Source organism: Centruroides vittatus, unplaced genomic scaffold, assembly GCF_030686945.1.
Source record: "Centruroides vittatus isolate TY-2023 unplaced genomic scaffold, ASM3068694v2 scaffold_386, whole genome shotgun sequence".
Lineage (NCBI taxonomy): Eukaryota > Metazoa > Arthropoda > Arachnida > Scorpiones > Buthidae > Centruroides > Centruroides vittatus.
The window spans coordinates 9,451,754-9,475,669 of record NW_027122706.1 but is presented as its reverse complement, the minus strand read 5'-3'; the positions used below and the strand labels follow the sequence as shown (position 1 = coordinate 9,475,669).

At 25.5% G+C, this 23,916-nt stretch overlaps 1 protein-coding gene across 1 annotated transcript in view; it reads right to left on the bottom strand.

Moving 5' to 3' along the window:
• LOC136988818 (suppressor of lurcher protein 1-like) overlaps nucleotides 1-23,916 on the bottom strand; it is a 160,262-nt gene that overhangs the window by 101,385 nt on the left and 34,961 nt on the right. Inside the window, exons 2-3 of the mRNA XM_067286782.1 lie at nucleotides 7,333-7,431; nucleotides 1,025-1,144 (exon numbers count right to left, since the gene is read on the bottom strand). Of these exons, the coding sequence (XP_067142883.1) occupies nucleotides 1,025-1,121 (97 nt within the window). The 5' untranslated portion in view covers nucleotides 1,122-1,144; nucleotides 7,333-7,431. The remainder of the gene's footprint in view (nucleotides 1-1,024; nucleotides 1,145-7,332; nucleotides 7,432-23,916) is intronic.

The window sequence follows — 23,916 nt, the reverse complement described above, 5'->3', positions numbered from 1 at the left end:
TATTTAAATTATATGCAATTGAATCAAATTTTAAATTTATAGCAAAATTAAACATTGTATATTTTCAAATATCCAGTAAATCACGAAGGTAATCAAAGCAAATAGGATTAACTAAATCAATTTTCTCTGCAATACATTTGTTTTAAAGGAAAAGACACCTTTACATGGGATAATTTAACATTTTTATTGCAATGTAACATTAAAAAAATAATAATAAAAAAAAAATAAAAAAAAACATTCGCCGTACAAGTTTAAATTCAAATACATTTATTTTATCTGTATTAATTAAGCCATTATTATTATTATTATTTATGCATAAAAAAACCCTACGAACAGCGGATGGTATTGAATAATAATTTCAATTGAATTAAATGAAGGTAAAGGAGAAAGTTTAGCGTTTAAGCAATTATAAATGCTCACTTCAGATTGCTGAAAGGTTTAGCAATCTCACAGTGATGACTTGATATATAATCATTTGGGTGGACTGACACGTCTAAGCAAGATAAAAAATTAGCTTTAACTAAGTCTACATTATTCAAAAAAATCATTATTTGAAAATGTAATAATCGATAAAGTATCCTGACGAAAATTAATATAATCTGTAAAATTATTTTTGTTTTTAAGTAAGAAGTTACTTAATAAAATATAAAATTTTAGACGAATTAGAACTAAAATTATTAATACTTTAAACATTATAAATTTATAACAGATAAAAAAATAAAATAAGATAAACGATGAACTATAATCTTTTTTCCTAATATGCGGTAAATAATTTATTAAAAAGAAAAAAAATAAATACGAAACGTAATGCCATCTATGAATCATATTTGAAACTTAAATAACAAATCATAATTTATATACTCTTATTCTCCATTACTTACAGAACATTATATTTAATTTTAAAGTTAGCTATTAAATTAAGAATTTTTTAAAAAAATTATATTTAGTATTAATAATTTAATTCTATCATTTTATGATTATCTAACGATGTTTAAACGTGAAATATAAAGGTTTAGTCACTCACCAGTGGCCATTCGGAAAGGGAAAACAATAAGACCCATTCCAACAAACAGGTACCATTGGATCTTATAAACTGTTCTTTTACGAACGACATAAGCCATCTTCTACGCGTCCATAAATGCTTCTAAAATAATACAAACAAGCAGAAACGTAGAATTTAAAATTTTGAAATTTAAAATATAAATTTTAGTATGAAATTCATAATATTCTTATAAGTTTTGAGTGAGTTATTATATTAAAAAACAATTAATTTAAAATATAATTTCAATTTTTGTTAATAGATGGCATGATTTTAATACAATTTTTTATTATAAAAAATTAAGCTAATAATTAAAAAAAATAATTATGTAAAATTTTTCAACGTTTTTTTTCTTAGTTTATAATTAAATATTTAAGAATTTTAATTAAATATAATAATATTATTTAAACTTCCTTAATTTAATTAACTTCTCTTTTGATATAAGTATGAATCATTTATTTTTTAAAAATTATAGTTAAAAACTCTTTTGATATAAGTATGAATCATTTATTTTTTTAAAAATTATAGTTAAAAACTCTTTAAACCAATGTATATATAATACAGTATTAATTAAAAATTTATTAAAATTGTTTATTATTATGTACTTAAGCAATTCAGATATATTTTCCTAATAATTTATCATTTTAAATTTTATGTAATAATTAAAAAAGAAATAAAAATGCTATATTTATTACGTAAAAATATAAATAATAAATTTAAAAAAAATAATAAACACATAATATAATAAATTATTACAATAAATCTAAAATTTATTTCTTTTGTAAATTAAAAAATATAATATTATTATTATTTATAATCACATAAACCGTTTAATGATAATATTTTAACAAGAAAATTAAATATTGTTTACTTATTTTAACAAGCAAGGGATTACCTTAAATTATATCTTTATCTTAAAATTAATTAATTCAAATATTTATAATATATATTAAAAAATTAATCATATTTTAAAATAATTTATATAAAAATTTTTTGACGTCAAAAAATGATTTTTTTCTTGTTTTTGCTAGATTGAAAAAAGAAAAAGTATTTTTGAATAAAAGACAACAGTGTGCTTTTTTATATTTTTTATAAAAATGCCAAACACACAAAAGTCAGGAGCAAATAAACAACTGCTGTTGTCAATATGTTTTTTAATACTCCGTAAGGATAAGAGAGGGCGCCACAGAAAATCAGTAAACATTGTTGCATGTCAGTAAAATACAATAGCGAATGTCAAAGCGTTGTCAGTGCAACTTTATGACTTTTGATTTATCGTAGGAAACATAGTGAACTGACAATGACGAATGCAAAGAATGGTTGAATCCAGGCTTTTCAACCATTACTCTCCATTAGAAATGTTTTCCACTCAACATAAAATACAGCCACTCTATCAATACGAAATTATTCAACTATTCTTATTTTTGAATAAAATATTTCATCGGTAGTCTTCATCTTTTTAATATTTATTTTACATAAATATTAATAAAGGGCATTTAAATATATTATTTACTTGCATAAACGTAGAAAGAACGTTAGGAATTTCTGAAACTGTAAGCAAACTTGGCTTAAGAATGATAACAATTACAATAAATCATTACCTAAGATAAACAGAATATTTACGTAAATTTTTGCTAAATTTAATTAGAATATATTTGTTCTAATGGAGAAATGGTTGATTAAGTCGATTTTGAATTATTTTAGTATTTTATGTAGCCTGTGTTTTGTTTTTCTTTCTTCTCGGATGAACCTTCTTTTTATTTTTGAGGGGGATGAGGAATTTTTGTTTCCCTGAATAGGAAAGGGAAGATTTCTTAGTGTTTTCTTTTTTTTATAGTTCAAAATCAATTTACTGGTATACTCCACAAAACAACATTGGTCAGACAGATGTCAGATTAATCTGGGAACAACAATGTGTCACAAGGCACCTGAGACAAGCTCTTCTGAGGATTGCTATCTTGTCAACCACAACTCATCTTGTGGACAGGAAATGGTTCACGTCACCTACTATGGCGTTATTTCCGACTGCTGCAGATAAATATACGGCCTCTGGTGGCAGTTTCGCGACTTTCCTCCTTACAAATGTGACGTTAGACTGAGAAACGATATGTCGCCTGTATTGACACTGTGGGATTGTGAGTAAATTCACTCGGATGCCACTGTATACTTTCTTGCTGTGATACCAACCATTCCAATATGTCACGACAGGCGCATGGGAGATGCAGATAATACAGGACACTAGACTCGAGTGGGCACAAGACAAAATTCTATTAATAATTTTCTGTGAATATTAGATTAGTGAAATGTTTTCAAATAAATCAATATAAAAACGCAAATTGATAAATAAATTCGAGTTTTATTTCTTATATATCCGTTGATTAATAACACATTTAGGTTACAAAGCTTATTAATTATAATAGTATCGTAGCATATAATTTTGATTTGTGTACTTTAAATTAATTTTACACCAGTATTTTCATTAAAACTGACAACAATTCATTGTATAACAGGTATGTATGCTTTATATGTTTATTATAAAGACTGATATCAATGTATATTTGACGATGTGGTATATCTTTATCACTTTTAGTATTAGGAGCTGTATATATAATGTTTCTAATGTGAAATAACAGTATTAAATTTTCTATTTTGATGTTGGTTAATTATATCATTATCATAATAAGGAATTTGATCATCTGTTAATTGAAATTCTCGTAACTAAACTCATGATAATAGCAATACATCTGTATATTTACACATATAAATCTCTATGTTAGAAAATATATACATAACTGCAAATAAATTTTCATAGATAGACTTGAATTCAACTGTAATATAATATAGAATGTATAATATCCTATTATATATAGACCTATTAATAATAATAAATATTAGTAATTTCTCCGCGGATTTAACAATAGTAAGCCTTAACTCAGAATGAATTGTTTTGGATTTAAAATATAATTTTCGATACTTTAAGATATCTCACACACCATAGTATATACGTATATGAAACAAAAATGACCTAATAGGCGCCATTTCAATAGTCATGAACAGAGAATCGAGTTTTCAATCATTTATCAAGTCAACAGATTGTAGGTTTCGAAATGTACTTGGTAAGTATGCATTAAAATTATTAAACATTTCAGATAAATTATGAGTTTACAGCTGAAACCAATCTTTAAATAATTCTAGTAAGTAAATAAGAAATACGACTGCTTGTAAAACTGAAAACAAGTGATTTTAAATCAATTAAGAGTTTATTTTTACTTTTTTTATCAGTGTATTCAGGGTATGTCATATAACTCAGCGGCTTAATAATGTTTTATTTATTGAGATATAAATGTCAATTTTATAAGAGTGATAAAGGATGTGTGGAGAAGTAGATTGCTTTTTAAAGGAGAGAAATTTTTGAAAAAGACAGAATCCGAATTTAGTTCCTGCCATTGAATAGTTAGAGATTATTTTACCTTTTTAAACAGTTTAACTATTATTATATATAAATATCAAATTCATAAAATAAATATAAATGTAAAGGTAAATTCAAAATAAAGCACTAAATTTCTGAAGTTTTTGTTTGTATTTTATATAGACTAAAGATTTTTAGTAAAATATATATATATATATATTAACCAATAGATTTTTAACACGTGCAAAATGAATAATTATGTAGCTATTTCATCCGGTTAACAATAAAAAAAATAAAGAATTTTCTGGTGTCATGTACCAAAATTGGAAAGCCTTGGCATCAGTTGCGGCAATAGCTTCCTGGGTTTACTGCATGACACCCAACGAATAGATTTTTCTTTTCTTTTTCATTCTGGATAAAACAGCGACAATTATTTGCGTTATACATTATAAAAATGTATTGTATAACATAAAATAATAATAATAAAATTTTTAATAATGAAAACTAGTAGTTAATTAAATATGAAAAATAAAGATAATTATCTCGATATTTAATTTTTTATTCAAATTAAATCAAATGTTTAATATATATATATATATGTATATATATATCTTTATTTTTACTTTTTCACGGAAATAAAATTGAAAAATCAAATGCAAGTAATTTATTTCGAAAAATTTTACATATTTTGCATTTATTTTTGGAATTTTGGATATTTCTATATAGAATCATATTGCATCGAATAAATTCTATTTATAGAACTTTACTAAAAGATACCATCTCATTGAAAGAAAGTAAGTTTGGGTCCTATTTCTCGACCTTTTCAGAACTTTATCCCCTTTTAGCAGTAATCTACTTCCCCTACAGCCTTTATATCTCTGGTATTGATATTGATGTCTTCAAATAAAAACGTTATTAAGTCGCAAAGTTTTACCTTAGATATTCGCTAAGCTGATAGCCAATATTGTATTGATGGTGAAACCACTTGTGAGAGTTTCAATTCAAGGTGATGGAAATTTCTTGTTTGGTAAACAATTAAATTAAGAAAGCGTTATAGCCACCTTGTATGAAGTGATCTATACATATTTAGATCAATATAAAATTATATTTTAAGGAAATTTATTTAAAACGTGTATATATGTGGGTGAATTTTTACGTTATAAAACAATCTTTAATTAACAGAAAAATAAACATCTAATTTCTATCTTAAAAAAAATTTAAATTAAATACAAATATAAAATCTAGTTTTTATTATTAAAATGCGAAATTTTTTAAAACATTTTTATATCAAAATAAATTTTAAATTAGATAAATTTTTCTTAACAGAAATGTGATGAAGCACTTGATGAAACTGTTATGAAGCTAATAGTGGCATGCATTATTAAAGAAAACAGCTTTTTATGAAAAAGATTGTTAAGCAAATAACTTTTGCTGAAGTTTATGAATGAATAGACAAGCTAAGAAACGACAATAACTCATATCATAGTACATCACTTATCAATTCGTTATGTGAGATGAAAATTTGCAGATGTAACCCAAAAACCTAATTATAGTAATGAGATTCTTTCTAATATATAATAACCAAATATTTTATTTTAGACAAGATATAAATGACTTAGGTACATGTCATAAAATATTTAAAGGAAAAAAATATATTAATTTTATTAAATACTTAAGAAATATGTCAAATAAAAATTTTAAAAGAGTAAGAGTGTTATATAATAAATATATATCTCTTGATAGCTCAAGCAAATCATTTTAGTCATATTTTTTCTATTTTTCCAGATGAAAATTTATTTCTCGTCGTATTTCTTCTCGAATTCCACAAATTTCAATTTTATAAATATAAAAGATAAAGTGGAGATACATAAAAGTAAAAAAATTAACGTCATTTAAAGTATTTTACAATATCATAAAAATTTGATTTTTCTTAAATAAAAATATTTTGCATTAAAAGATTATTTTTAAATTTAAAATAACAGTATTTTATTTGATTAAATAAATTGCAATTTAGTTAAAAATGAATTTGGATAATTATAGCTGCATCTGTTTTTCCTTTTCTTAATCACAAAAATGATAGCTGTAATTGTTTAATGAATTTCTATATTAAATTAAATTGCTTACTATATTATTCTATATACACAAAAATAAAATAAAGAGAATTTTTATGATAAAGTTTTTAGTATTGGTATTTATTCTTTATTTATTTTTGTTCTGAATAATTTAAAGCACATTTGCATCAAAGTTTCATAAAAACATGAAAGATTTACAATTGATGACTCTTACTACAAGTAACAATAATTCAAATTTTAAATATTTTACAGGAAAAAGTATGAACGTTTCGAGAAATTACATGATACAAATTATCAAAATAATAAATGTAATGTTTATAAAAAGTTTTATTTACTATCTAAAATAGCATTGGTATTTATCATTTATAAGAAATTCAGTATTTGCATTGCTGTTTTATACTGGATTTCATTCGAAAGCGTTTATTTATTCGACGTAAAACAAGACTAAAATTTAAGAAAATTTTAATTTTGTACTTTAAAAAAAATGTAGCCGAAGTCAAAAACTTAATATAAAAATTTTTATTATATTAAAATTAAATCTTTAAATTAAAGTATATTTAACTGTATGTAATTTCTCCGTTTGTAATATAATCTGACGTTTTATAGAATTTAAAACAAGTTGATTTATATTCCTTAATTTAGAAATTGCAATTTAAAAAAAACGAAATGCATAAAATTTCTTTCCAGAGATTCATACAAAAATTAATTAAAAGATCACAGAGGAAATCTCAAAAGTGCAACTCGTAAACAATAAGAAAAATGTATATTCCGGTACTTTTTAAATAATATATCATGAAGTATAATTAACTTACTTTGTTCTTGACGGTTCATTACTTTGAAGAGAAATTTCGATAGGAATTTCATCTTCTTTCGGATATAAACAAATTTTACAATTGTTGCAGGTTCAGAACCTATGTCAAACAATTAAAAACAATGAACAATAGGATACAATGTTTATCCAATAAAAATAATAGTTTGATAATTTTCCAACTAAACTAATTGCGGTAACATCTGAGTAATTTAAGTGGTGGAATAGTTCTAACCGAGAACAATAACTAGCATTGTCTATACAGTAGCAACAACGACCGTTCAATTTATACCGAAGCTTCTTCGCTCGAAAGATCCAGTAAAGCAACAAATCACGTAGGCACTAAAAAGCATTAATCTTGACAAACTCTACTTCCTTCAACACTTGACAGCTTGACTCATCGTACAGATTTTATAAAATAATAGATAGACCATTCGAAGATTAGTTTTGCTTCTGTTAGCATTATTTCATGGTTGTCATGTTTCACTTTTATGTTTCAAAATAATTACTAGTTGTAAAGGTAGAGAGTTACTTTTCATTACAAAAATGAGCTTTTTAAGTCGGCGGCTACATATTTTCTGATTAAAAATCGTCATAGTTCTTGAATTCCATCGGGAAAACCTATATTCGCCTAATGATAATGCCCGAAACAGTTTTAAAAATCACCAGAGACGTCTAATAAAATTTTTTTTATAGATTTATTTTGTTCAAAATAATCCTGCCTTTTACTTTTTTAAACATTTTGATGTGAACTATGGAATGGCTAAAATAAATGATCCGCAATATATAGTTTAATGGTTAAAATGGTGTAGACAGGACATTAAAATGATGTACAGCACTATTCTTTATTATTACCGTTTATAGTTTAAGCTACATAAAATGTTAAAGAAATATCTGTGTTAAGTTCTCGAAATGAAGCCGTAGAAGAATTTTTAAAAATATAAACAATTAAATTGATCGTATTTTTAAAAAAAGAAAGATAGAAACAGATTTATTATTTAAAAACTTGACAGTTTCGGTATTAAAAAAATTGCCAAGAACATCTAAAAATCGAATGGTATATCGCATATGGTGCTAGATAGATTAAAATAATTAAAGTCAACAGTTTCTCATTTTCCAAATAAATAATACATAAAAGAGAAATGCACACTTGCAGAAAAATTGTTTAAAACTTGGATAGTTTATGATCACGAATCTAGTAATAACAAAAGATATAAAAAATGGTTTTAATATGAAGTTAGATGATTCCATCAATCGTTATGTAAGAGCTTCTATTTTTTTTCTGTTTTAATATGAGCTGAAACTTTCTTCTGAACCATCTGCAGAACTACACGCAAATCCAACGATTTTTGATTAAAAAATACAACTAAGAATAAAGCCGAGAGAAATTATTTTTCGGATATATAAAAGTAATTAACATAAAAGATGGAAAAAAATAATATTCGTCTAAATAACGTCTAAAAAAACTTTACAAGAAGTAAAGAGATATGTAAAAATTTATTTATTTAGACGTCAATAAGAATTCGTTCTTTTATGATAAATGCTACGAAAATTTTCTTGAAATTAAATCTTTTATCGGAATTTCGAAATCTTTGTTAAAATTTGCGTAAAAACATTTTCTGTTTTATAACCTGGTTAAATAATATTCACGTTTATGCATGTAGTTTCTAACTTGACAATTTTTTTCCAGAAGAAACTCGATATTATTGATTTACTCTGTACAAAAACCTATAAAATTTAAACATAAAACAAAAACAAAAAAGCACACAAACACACGCACACACATATATATTTTAATTCTACAAAATCTATTTTCAATGTGCTTATATTAATTGTATTATCGACAATCTTTCTTCGAGACATGTCACGAAGATCTTTATTGAATTTTGTGTTTTTTTGTTTCATTAAACGAAAACGCAAATAGTTAAATATTTGCAAATACAGTATTTAAAAGTGCGAATATTAAATAATTCGGACAATTATGGCTACGAGGTAATTTTTTATATTCAGATCAATAACAAAGGATATTTAATAAGATTGAGCTAATACTCTTTTCAGCTTTGATATTTAACTAACTACTTTGGCAAATATGGAAGAGGAGACGTTAAAATGCTTCATTTAATGCTATTTACTTCATTAAACTCTGTACAGAAGACGTAGGATAATGCAAAGAGATAATGAAATGGGTGATTTTCTGCTAGAAATAGCATCTTCTAATCAAACGCTCGAATTTACTAAAGATAAAGAACCGTTTTCTCGATATTTTATTCTTCCAAGTCGATCAAATTTACTGGTTAAGTTGTTTTTTGGGTCGATTTGTCAAATAATCCTTGCTAACTTTCATATATCGATTTCTCGAAATCTGCAACGTTTCAGAAGGATACCCGTGTGTCGAGCGAATGATTGGAGAATTTTTTTAAAAAAAATTACAAGACAAAATTATTCATTTCGGCTATAAAATTTATTGTTTAATGTAGGAACGATTCAGCAAAACGAAACAATATGTAGAACAGTAGAATGAGGACTTAAAGATGTATCGATCGCACTTGTTTCCACCCATCTTGCAGCGAAAACACCGAAAGGCGGTAAAGTTGGCAGGCTATTTAAGCAATCTGGGGCTTTGCCAAAACTTAGAACGTGTATGCAGGACGGTGGTGGCACGAAGAGATTCTTTCTATGAAATACAGCATTGGAGAAGTGGTTCTTGTCTTTCTGACTGACAGTAGAGAAAAAATGAAAAAGTTACCATTCTTTTCCTTTTTTTTTCTTTCGGGAGTTTACACAATTGGAAGTTACGTAAATCTACACGAGTGCTGTTTCTGTTAAGGCTAGAGGAGAAAAAATACTCCCTTACTCATGTTTAATTCAGTCGAGTAAAATTAATTAGTGATTAGAAATAGAGGAGAATTTTAGGCAAAAAAGATTTACATTCATCACTACTGTTTACTTTCATCAATTAACGAAAACGAAGGGAATGGGAGTCGAAGAGTAGAGGTTCTTTCCCATTTTTAATCGTTCTAGATTAATCAACTTCCCTTAACCAATGTATCTAATCAATTCCAACTTATCGAAAGATTACATTAAACATATTTTTAAATCACAGACCAAGAATAAATATGTGCAGTTGCGTAAGGTTTTTTTATTCTAAAGAAAAAACTTTAATTAACGGATTTTAAATTATATTTAAAAGACACAATTTAAGGAAAATCTATAATAAATAAGTTTTTACAGCCAGTTTGTTATAGTTATTTACGGGTTGATAATATGACATGCATAATAGTTCAAATTGTCGTTAATACTGACAAAGAATCTTAATGAAATATGAACATGAAGTTTTTGGATCTTTGCCACTAAGGAACTTGCTCAAGTCCATAAAGCTATGTAATAGGCCATATTTTTCAAAAACCTGTAAAAAAAGTTTTCAATAATATTAAAAGCATTCCTAACTATTAATTTTGACAATATAAATAAAAAAAATCTAATGTATAAAAATTTAATCTTGCAGCAGACAATTTATTCTAAACGATAATTTTCATTATTCTGATACTAGAAAAAGAATAAATACCTGTGGCGCTTAAATAAAGTTATTAATAAAAATAGTATTAACTAATCGTTAGAGTTTATGATGTCCCATTATCCTAGTTCACAATGAAACATTCTCTTCCTTTTGTAAATTATAAAAGAATGGATAATCACACAATCAAATTGGTTCTAGTAGGTGATGCTTAAGAAGTCGATTTGGAGAAGTTCCAACAAAATGATGCAATAACAATAGCTCTGTCTCCAATGACATAAATCTCATCGACCAATCAGAAATACTGAAATACTAGCATTTTCTCGAGTTATGAGGTTTTAAAACCAACCATTCTTGAGGTTAATAGGTTTTTGTACATTAAATATGGAAGGAGAAATTGTAACCTTAGATTCTGACATCAGCATACGCGAATAGGGTTATAAATAATATATTAATGACAATCAAAAGTGAAAAATAGTCTATTTATGGGTATTAATTTTTGTTAAATTCTACAAAAGTATTATTCATAAATTAATCATGTTAAGTTTTAATGTAAAATATAAAATTAAATTACACGTGATTCATTGAATTCGTATAAGAATAATCAATCAAAGTTAAGATCACGATTTTAATATAATATAGAAGCACTAAATATTAATAAAAACTGTAAATAGAGTAGAATAATAATACAATAGAAGGATTAAAACACACAGTTTATTAACAGAATTAAAGAAAATAAAGCTTAAAATTTCAATAAATAAATAAATAATAATAATAATAAATGTATAAATATAAAATTATATTTACATGGATGAAATATTCAAATAACTATTCGAAAATAGAATTGTTTATCATTCGAACACAATTTCAATGAATTAAAAATTAAGAAGAGAAATCTGAAAAATAAACAAACAATAAACAACAACAAACTTCCTAATACAATGGTTATAATTACACGAAGCTAGAAAGTATTCAAACATGCATCCAAATTACAATTACAATGGTAATCAGTATTAATCTAAATATACATAAACTTGTAATCCAAAGCTGCAATTATAATTAACCTCTAACCCGAAAGTATATATACATTTCAGAAATTACGGTTTAAATACGAATTTAAACATTAAAAAACAATCACCAAAAACACAAAATCCGAATAAAGAAATATAAAATAAAACTTGTAAAATAATTTGCCATTTTAGAAAATCGCAAAATTATTTTTTAAAAAAACAATTTTTTTTTTGCTATAAAGAAAAACTTGTAATATATATTTTAGATTCGAAATTAATTAGACCAATCGATAAATTCGGCAATAAAAGTTTGTATAAAGTGAACGAATTTAATTTAAAAGAGGTCAATAATTGTCATTAGTCTTATCTGGATTGGAAGAAGAAACAATTGCAGCAGCAAGAAAGCGTTAAGTCGAAGAGTCGAAAAACTCCGAGGACAAAAATCTAAGGCCTGAGAAGTGATCAAAAGAGAAAAATACTTAGTCGGCAACTTTTGTTTTTCTTTCCGCGATTCCGTTTATCCAGTCTCACGCAGTATTCTGGCAACTTTATGATCCAAGAATTGAAGTCGTTGGAGCGAATGTCAATCAATGGATGGAAGACAAGTTTCTTGAAGCAGAAATATCCCAGCTACTTTTCTTTACCTACAAATATTCCTCAAAATTCTTTTCTTTTTTCAATATTCTTGCTAAGAATATTCTACTCTATTATCAGAAATTGTTGGATAATGTTTATTGAGTTTAGAAAATTCGTTTTTCAACATCCAATTTCTATTTTCTTAAAAATAAAATAACTGTTAAAAAAATTGAAAAAAAATTATTAAAGATACAATTTTCTTGGGTTTTTATCAGAATGACGTTTACTTGACTTATAGGATGTAACGGGCGATGCAAACTGTCTTAACCATTTATGTAATTGCATCACTCCATTCTTAATAGGAACTTTAATTAGGACATAATTAAGACTTAATGTACAAACTTTATATAACTTCATAGGAAAACTCATAATTTATAATTAAAAATGTATTTTAATTACGGCTTGTATTTATTATATATATATATATATATATATATATATATATATATATATATATATATATATTCTTCCTTTCCACGATATATTACTTATCTAATTAATTTTTGTGCAACCCACACGCATTTTAAAATTAAAACGTACCCCTTGATTTTATAAAAATCATTACCCACTTTTACATTTTAATATCATAATATCGATTGTACGAATATTTTTAGCAAATTTAAATCTATATTTTCGCTCAAATCTTGTATAACGTAATAAATCTAATGAAACAAATAGTACGATTTTATCAAATTTTTATTGAATAACCGTGTTTATGATTTTTCTATCTAGTTTTTTAGCAACATTCGATTCTTTACAATCTATTTAACTTACGGTTTACTGTATTTCTTATTTCTTTGTGTTTCTACATGTCATAGCATCGTACAATACACGCACGCAGTGTATATAAACACACATGCACAGATGCTTCTGAAGAGTGGAGCTGTGACCGGTCAGTCGGCTTTACTACTATTTTCAAAACAATGTCTAGCATTTGTCAGAAAGTGGATTTAGAAACTTTTTTATTGTCGACACGATTCGGTCTTTATTTTAATCTCGTTTGCAGCGGTGGACCTCTATTCGATTTTTCGGAATTTTTTTTTTCTTTAGCGAAGGGGAGGTTTTTTTCGTGCAAATCCAACAACTAACCTAATCTGAAATAACATCTTGATGTCTATATTGGCTTACCTAAATCCATTCCCAACATTCTCCATGCTACTTGTAATTGAACTATCCATCTGATCAATAGCCGTTTTCTTATCCTATCTACGACTACTCCATATAACATTGTTTTCTCTACATTGTATCCCTGTTATTATGTAACCAACACTTTTATTTCTTATACTACCGGCATTAGAATAGCCACAAAATCTACTAATCTTCTCTGCTTAGTTTCCGAAACATTACATCCGCATTTAAAATATTAAATTAGCTTTTAAAACCGATTGAAATAGGGAAGAAATATTTATTTCTTTAAAATTTTTTATTTCCCTAAAGTTAAAACTTTATTTTTAAATCAGTGTATAATAATTTATGCTCATATATTATTAATATGCCGCAGTGTACAGGTGCTGGTATAATTGTCGCGAGTTTATGATTATTCTTCTGTACATCTAAGCTTTCTGTAATATAACTTCATATCAAATTGTTCCTAGAACAGATATTTTAAATATAATTTGATAATAAAAATATATAGAAGAGTCTATTATTACGACGAAAATTCTGTAAAGCTGTTAACACGCTATTATTATGAAAACCATTAGGCAATTAATATAAATCTTCATTTTATTAACATAATTATACAAGAGAGAAAATAATTTTTAATTGTAAAACATGTGGAAAAATATATTTTCTATTCGGCGAAAATGAGTAAAATATTTTAAAAATTTAACTATTAGAGTCAAAATTTTATATTTTTATAGTTCATTTAATAAAAGATGATGAATCAAATTACAGTAAAACCTCGATTTAACGGACTAATTTGAGCGAGGAGTGTCCATTAAAGCTGAAAATCCGTTATATTTTATAATAAAGTAGCCTAAGTTTTCCGATTTCGCGTGTTAAAAAATTGTCAAATTAGTTGTTTTATCTGCTTTTACTTATGTAAATACGTTTGTGCAATTGAATTAAAGTGTGTATGAGAAGTTTAATTTCACAGAATAGTTTTCTACGTGCATTATTTGCTTGTGTACTCACCGTAGTCTTGAGACTGTACTCGTAATAAACAAGTATACGATCTAACTCAAAATAGATAAACAAATGTGGCTCGTGGATTTGAAAAAAATAACCTGTTAATTTAATTAAATATATATAGCATTTTCTATAAATTACATATATAAAGCATATAAAATACATATGACATACGGACCGGAAATTTTGTCTGTTAAATATGAAGTCCGTTAACTCGAGGTTTTACTGTGTGCTTTACAATCTGTGTAAATATCGCCGTTTTAAAATATAATTATTTTAAATTCAGATGTATACAGATACAGAATTATATGTGGGTTATAGATATATCCTTAGATAAAAATTAGCTATAGCGATCATAGAAACTCCATTGTATATTATATATCAGGTGACCGTAATTAAAGTACTTCCGTTCAATGCTGTCTAGAAATTTAGCAGTTCAAATATAACCAAATCTGGCATGATGACATTTCAAAACACGTAGAAGAAATAATTAGTACAAAAACTCTCCACCAAAAAACTTTTAGCGCTGTAAGCAACAAACATTTTCTTTGTATAAACAATCAGGCTATATAGAGACCTTAGTGCTGCAGGGACATTGCTCAATGTGATACCCATTCTGAAGGTGTAAAGCCCGGAGGCAATAAACAGTGTGTCCAGCGGCCGACCGTAATTAATCCTCTGTAATGGTTATCGCGTGCAGTATGATTTTCTTTCAAGGCTCCCAAATTTGCAACATGTTATCGATACACTATATCTTTTTAAGTGTCCTTACAACCAAACCTCATACGGATTAAAAACAAAATGCCATAGTGGTGAGGTTTGATATAGAAATGTCCTAAAACATTACCATATCAAATTTATTTGCATTTGAATTGTTAAGTGTCTCTCTGGACAGTGCTGAATAGGAGTATTTTAATTACGGTTACTCGGTATACATATAGAGTCTACATGAAATTATATACTGATTTCACAAAATATAAAATAATTGCATTTTAAAAACGTATTTTTATTGAAAATTTAAGCACAAATATGAGTTAAAAAATAATTTGTTTTAATAAATAAATTAATACCTCGAAACACTCGAAACAATTCTTAACGCGATATTTCGAATATTTATGAGTCAAAATTTTCAAATACAAAGGTTATTTCTGATTGTAATCACGATTATTTATGATAATTTATTCTCTATTAAAATAATTTTCCCTGTCTAATTTCTTTAAAAATATTCCTTTCTTCAAAAATCATAGAAAAACGCAATTTTTAACATCATTTGGACGATATAATTATAAATCTGAATCAGAAAGAACAATGTAAGAAAGAAAAACACTTTGCTAACATCAAATTAGGCTAATCAGATTAAGGATAGAAAGATTCAAACTTCAAAAACACTCTTGATTACTTTATAAAATTAGTAAATTGATCTCTGGAATTAATAAGATGCCTGACACATAAACCACAGTGTATGACATCCTCTTTAAAAAAATTGACACATCATCAATATCCTTTTTCGAATTTAATATAATACCGTTATTACAACAGTTACAAGAAAAAATACGTATATTTTCGCTTATAATCGTATCTATAGCATGCTCAAACTATTTTCTAGCTCGAAATCATTAAAATTACTGAAAAAGTTTTTTATTTAGTAAAAAAAAAACTCGAGCGATTTAATAAAATTTCTCGAATATTTCAACCATCATTCTAGCCAGACTCACAGCTGATAAGTACTTAAAATGCACTCTTGACCTGATTTCAATTCTGTGTCGTTTTTTTTCTAACCCCTGACCATCATTTCCACAGCTGGAAACCAGCCAAATTTCTGCCAAAATTATGGCTTTTACTATTGGATATCGACACATTTGATCTCACTTCAAAATCTTCAAGGTCGTGGATAAAAGTACTTATTTCTACTACAGTAAATCAAAATCGTTCCAGATATTATTTTATATATATATATATATATATAAGACTAATTTAACCAACCTTAAATCGATGAAGGCAGGAAGTATTATTGCTCGATTAACTGTATGAAATTCTCTGAAAACAATTGTTTTTCATTAATACAGTTTTGTAATTTCGTTTATATTTAGCTACTAACTTTAAAAATACTGTTATTTATTAATAATAAAATATTTCTATCGTTATAATTGATTATTTCCTTATATTCTAAACCGTTCATAACTTGATGATTATATAATTCTCTTATTCACATTCACAGAAAAAAATCCATTTATTATATTAATTAACATATGAAATTATAAGGTGGTTATTCTTTTGTTCTTAATTAAAAATTATGTTATTTTTGAATATTTGTAGATAATTACGCGACCAACTTCGTCGAAACATTTTAATTGTTAGATAATTATATCATTAGTAAGTTCCAGGACAGATTCAAAGCCGAATATCTCTCATTTAATTAAAGCGTTATTAGAACTTCTCTTATTAACCGAATATCTAAATTATTCTGAGAGAGAATACTGTTAAAAATTAATAATATTAACTCGCATAGATTTTAAAGGGTTATCAAATAATTCATGTAACAGAATTCATCATTTTGAACTATTCGCTGCTTGAAATATATTTATTTCATTTGATTAATATTTAAATGTATTCAGAACCTTATGAATGCTGATACCTTCGAACAGAGTGTTATTCGTTGCGAATCTAAAATGTTTAATTTACATTTCTCGCATGGTTTCAGGATTATATTCAGTTTTGAAGATTCCTGCTTTAGCTCCAAGGCGAAGAGAATTATCTAAGGCTATTTCCTTCTCCTGGGATTTACTAAAGTAATTAGTGATAAGATGGTAGGACACATGGAATAATTTAATATTAACAGTTTCGGTCTTTTCTAAATGAGTAACTTAGGAATTAAGAAAAGATTAATAAAGGAGCTGAATTTTGAGAAAATATCAATACTTCAGAAAATAACACTGATCTTCAAATATTCCTATTAATAACTTTCAATTTATAAAATATAATCAAGTTGACATCAACAAGATTTCAGTTTTATTCATACTTAAAACGATCAAACAGGTGTATAATTTATTCAAAGAATACCATTAAACAGATTAACGCAGTCGATATTACATTAGTATCACGTAGTTTTATTCAGAATAATGGCGAAATCGTATTATTATTATTCGTAATGTAACTGGTGATTTCATAAAAAGGGGAAAAATGTACAAAAATTTATGTAATTTTATTGACAAATGTAATTTATTTTGGAAAATTATAAAGAAAATTATTTTTCGTTAAAATTGTTTCAATCACAACAGAATATCTTTAAAGTTTTTCAGAGATAGATTGATATATTTTTATATCAAATAAATTATGGAAAATCACAATATAAAAACAAGAGTGATACATGACTGTTCGCTTAAGATTTACTTGATTATAATCACGTTAGATAAGTCTGGAAGCTTTAGTGAATTATTGATGTTGAATTATAATCCATCAAGAATAAGGCCTGCTATTTTTCATACATTCTTTACTCTTATAAAAGATTAATATAATAAAAATTTCTGTTTTCTCTAATGCCTGCTGGTGTTGTTACATTTTATACAAAACATATTCTTATACGATTATTCGCATTCATCATCTTTCATTCTTCATTTTATGTTCAAAAAACAGAAATTTTTTAATGAAAAACTTTGTTTTAACTTCTTATATTTCATTTCATCATTAATTTTAGTAGAACAATTTTAAATATAAAACTTTCGAACTACAGTTTGATTAATCAATTTTCTTACAACAAAGTTTCAAGCTAATTTTTTCAAACAAAATATCAACCAGTCAATTAAAAAAATATATATATCTTAAAATATTCATAAATAACGTCAAATATTACTATTTTAAATAAATAAATTTACAATAAATACGATAAAATTTTATAACAATTAATTAGCTTTTAGTTTTACCTCGACAATTAGATTAAACGGGAGGAAAAAAATCAATGTTATCAAAATTAAAATTCAAGTTTTCTCTCCTACATCAAATTTTATATCCAACCTTCATCTAATAAAATTTAATCTTCCTATCTTCCTCTCATTATTTTATGATAATTCTGACATAATGATACTAAACAATCATAACTTATCATCAAAATTACCGCATATCGAATAAACTTATCAGCACTTCCGAAATTAGAATCGAGTAAATATATATAAAGTTGCTATTTTAAAAGATATTGTCAATCATTAATCCCAAATATAATATCATTCATTAGATATAATCTCTCCTTGCTTAATTACTCCCGTAAACTTTATTCACTGATGTTTCCAAACAATATTTTTTAATCCCGTAAGTTCTAAAGTTCATCCTTTGTTTCCTCAAATTATTCATCAAGTATTAGCTTACATTACGGGCGATTAATTTACTTAAATAAAAACTTTCTTATAAGATTTTTATTAGAAAATTATAAGCTGCAAACTACTCAAAACGTTTACCAAATAATTACTGTAAAATGTGACTTTAATTGACAAAACTTTTATTAGTTTCGAATTATAATATGCAGCGAAACTTTGTATATATATATATATATATTTTTTCTTATTTTAGAATTAGTTTGCTTTAACAGTTATTAATAGCTAATTTTCCACAATTAATTCTTAAAAATTTAATATTGTTTAAGTAAATTTCACTTTGAAGATTTTCTTTAATACCTTAATAGAATATAACGTTATAAAAACAATATAAATATATATTAATTATGTATTACAGTACGTTGTATTTACTAAATTATATATATTATACAGCAAATTTATCGCAATGTCATTATAAATGGGAAAAATAAATTAATTAAAACGATTAACATTATGTTTATTTTCTAAAATTTAAGTTATAGTTTCATCATTAAATTATTCTCTAATTTAATAATAAAACATATTATAAGATCTGAAAATTATAAAATATGAGTGATATAACGAGCAATTATTTATTATGACATCGTTACAATGCAGGGATGCAATTTTTAATCATCTTTCAATTTAAGAAAGTCACGTTCGTATATAATTAATTGTAGACGTCGGCCCCAAGCTTTCCATATCTGGTCTAGATTTTAGTGGTGTCCTGCCCCTGTATATCATACTTCTTCCGATAACAATCGAGCCATGCCGAACATTAACTCCATTCTGAAAGAAAATGGCGAATTGAAATCACATCACTTCCGATTTTTACCGGAAGTTCTTATATAGTTAATCTAGGCTTCAGGCTCATATCTGGTCTCGATTTCCATTTATCTAACTCCGCTCTCGAGATTGAGGAAATACAGATAGACAGCAGGAATGTATAGATTTGCAATTTGAAAATTGCGGCCAAATTAATATGTAAAATTCAAAGTTCAATAAGCAGGTAAGATAATATGTTGTTACTCTCGGTTATACTTAAGTAGTAAACATAGACCTGTTTATATTCACATAATTTACTCAACCATTATTACAGTTCAGTTTTGCCAAAGTGTGGTACACGTATCTAGAGTACGCGAAAGGGGTTAAAGCGGTACATGACAATGCTCAGCTATGTATCACTGAGGCATAAAATCATTATTAATAATGGTTTTATGCCTCAGTAAATTATATATTTCGTACGAATTCTCCTACTCAAACTGTGGTCAGTGCTGCATTTGAGTAGTTTGCAAAAGAATTTTTTGACAAGGTGGTACTCGATACTTACGAAAATTTAAGGGGGAAGGACAAATCTTTCAGAAGCACTATTATGTTTCTTTATGCAGTATAATAATATTATACTGTATATATATATATAACGCATATAAAGAACAATTAAACTATGTGCTAAATTTTATAATAAAAAGTATATCGTATATAATCAATGCGTTTTTATACATTGGTTCGATAAAAAATTCAAATTTGATTCTCCAATTAATAAAATTTAGCTAAAACGAAAGTAAACTTTCTTCTCGACTGCTGTTTACCTAATTGAAATAGTTTCTCTCAATGGTCAAACTGTACATTTATTTGATTAGGAAATTCTAAAATGGGCTAAAATAAATTACTTGCCCTTTATTACGTATATTCATTCTAATCAAAAATTATTATAAAATGAAAATTATAGTTTAACTTCATTCATTTGTATTTAATAAAATTTTTACCTTTAAGAAGAGATCTAACAGATATCGAATGGATTTTATTATTCTCAATTAATTTATTTTTAATACTTAATTTGTATTTAAATAAATTATCTAATTAGATTTATGCTGTATTCTTTAATTTTAAATCTACTGCGAATAATTGAATAATCAACATCAAGACTAATATAATATCTTTAATGATGTTTATGACTATAAAAGGTGTTCTTATAAAAATACTTTAAATAAATGAAAATAAAAAATAAAACTTCAATTATCCGTAAATTTATACAGGCTTATATTATATCCATGGATTCCTCATAAAATGCGAAATCAATCTTACTAAAAATATTTCTAGAGAATTCAAAATATTCAGTTAAAAAAGAAATTTTTAACTGAATATCTTAACATTTAAAATTCTTTTCGGGCAAAAGATTTTTTCGTAAATTTTATTTAATCCAAATTACTCGGCTTAATCAAATATTTTGCTTTTTTTTTAATAAAATATTTATAAAAATATTCACTGAAGTTGTTATAACTAGTTTATGTTTTCATGAAATAAATTTTATTAAAACATAATAATGTATCGATTTTGCATCTTTCAATTTTTATATTTTTTAAAAATTCAAGAAATTAATTTATAGATATATACAACCACTGACAGACACACAGCAATGCCCATTGTTCGGAGATGATTATTAGAGATTCGACTGTATGTACTGTATATAATAAACTAAACTAAATAAAATAATTATAAGGTAATAATTTAATTAAATAAATTATCCAATTTGCTTCATGTTTCAGCTTTTAATATTTATTTTAAGTTATAATTATCTCCCTTTCTAGTTTAAAGGAAGATATTTGCTAGTACTGAATTTTCTTCATTAGCTAACTTATTTTTTTTTTTTAAAAAACAGAATTTAATATTAGGTTCATATATAAAAACATAATTATTTTAGAAATTCTTATTATCTTCTTATCACATTTTACCTTGAAAATTCGTAATATCTCGAAATAATTAAAGGAGGAAAACAAAAAAGGAGAACACTTTAAGTTATATATTATCCTATATTGAACTTTTTTTCAGTTTAATTTAACAAAGATACATTCGATTCAGTCATTTAATTAGAATTACACCAAGAAGAATAGCGCTTGAAAATAAGTTTTGTACAAAAATAAATTAATAATGTTGAAAGAAGCTTTCATGTCATGTTCTTCTTATCTAATAACAACAAGGCTATTATTATGTCTATACCATTTCTTATCTACAGGAAACTGCCTTTTCATCCTTCCTTCTACAGGAAAAGTAGAAAGGTTTGATAAAAATATTTTCTTTTTTTAAATTTTATTTTCTAGCAACTGCGAGAAATTAATTACTTGTTATTTAAAATTTTAAACCTCTTTCAGCGTCGTTGCTTTGACTTTATCGTCAGCCGACTCGATTTAGATGACATTTTTAAACGAGTAAATAAAATTCTCTACAAAAATATTTCTGTATAAACAGTATAGCATTCTTTTTTCTCATATCTGAATTTATTAAAAATACATTTTATGAAAATATCGGTATATATTATGTATAAAATATATATATATATATATACATACATATAAATTGAAATTTTCATCGTTTTGCGTTCAAGATTTATAGATTTTTTTTCTTTTTACTTTTAAATTTAAAACTTCTTTATATATATATATATATTTCTTCCTTCCTTTAAGATTTTAGAAATTAAATATAATATTTATATATTTGAAATGATTGAGAATAAAATTTAAATATATTATATAAAAAGTAAATATGGGCGATGAAAAAATTGTAAAAGCGACTATAATTTAAATAATAAACGAAAAAAAATACATTAATTTAAAATTAAAATCTTTCTACGATAGTAAATTTCGGTTATTTATTCGATCGAAGATCAAAGTCTGCAATATAGGACCTATCAGTCAACATCGAAATTGGAATCCATGTAGACCCACAATATGTCTTTGAAATCAATCCAAAAGGTATGGAGAATAAAAAGAAATAAATGGACAAGAAATAAAATTTTATTTGGAAGAGTTGTTTGATAAAAATATCTCAACATCGTCTCTAAAATTGCACAAAATTATGTTTAAGATTACTTATTGCATCCATAAAGAATACATATATTCGTATAGCATTGCACAAAATACTTGTTTAACGTCAATGCTAGACTATATACATTTATTTATTTTTACGATTAAAACCTAAGAATAAAGAATGGTATAAACTTTTACTCAATATTTTATGCAATACACTCGAATATTTATGCTCCTTCTAAACAGCGATTCGCAATTTTAGAGATTTATAACTACAATTGTACAATGCATAAAACTTATAAATAAAGTTCATGTAATCATTTTTAGAATTTAAATATATTATTTCGTAAAGTTCATATAAAAGTTTATAAAATATTATAACTAAAAATTTATACGGTATAACACAATTTACCGTGTAATTTATAATTCTTAAATGTTGTATTTCAAATATAAAATACATAAATTTACGTTATTTAAATAAAAAGATTTACATTAAATATAATTATATAAATCTACAATAAAATAATATACATAAAAATTAAATAATTTAATCATATTCGTTCGATTTACAGTAAGATATTTACTGATTTTAGAATTGATCGGATACATTTTGAGAAAATAGTTTGAAACATCTATTCATGTTTTTGTTTTTCTTTTAAATTCGTATTTAATCCATAATTTAATTCATGTTTCCGGACAGACTGCTGAATGTATTAAAACAGATGGACTCCGACAAAATTCCAGATAATCGCATTTATATTAAGTGGACTGAATCTGCTTTCTCTCTGGAAAAAATTCAATACAAAATACCGATTGAAAAATATTGAATAACAAAAGATCATCCTTTGGTCAAGTCAATGGAAGGTTGGATGAAATATGTCCAGCCATAAGCATGAAAAAGTTTACAGAGGGAGAGCAATGGTACCAACTTGCGCCAGAATAATGTCAGCTGGTCTAACAGATTTTTGTATAATGGGCACGTAAAGTTCGTTTAAAAGGAATAAGCTACATCCGTAATCGTGCGTGATCAATCGCATTAAAGAAACTGAATGAATACGGTCGAGAAGTACATTTAAGTAGTGCTTCAGATAAAAACACAGCAAATGGTTGCTCTACATCTTTTGAAATTCCATAAGAATATAGAGAGACTGC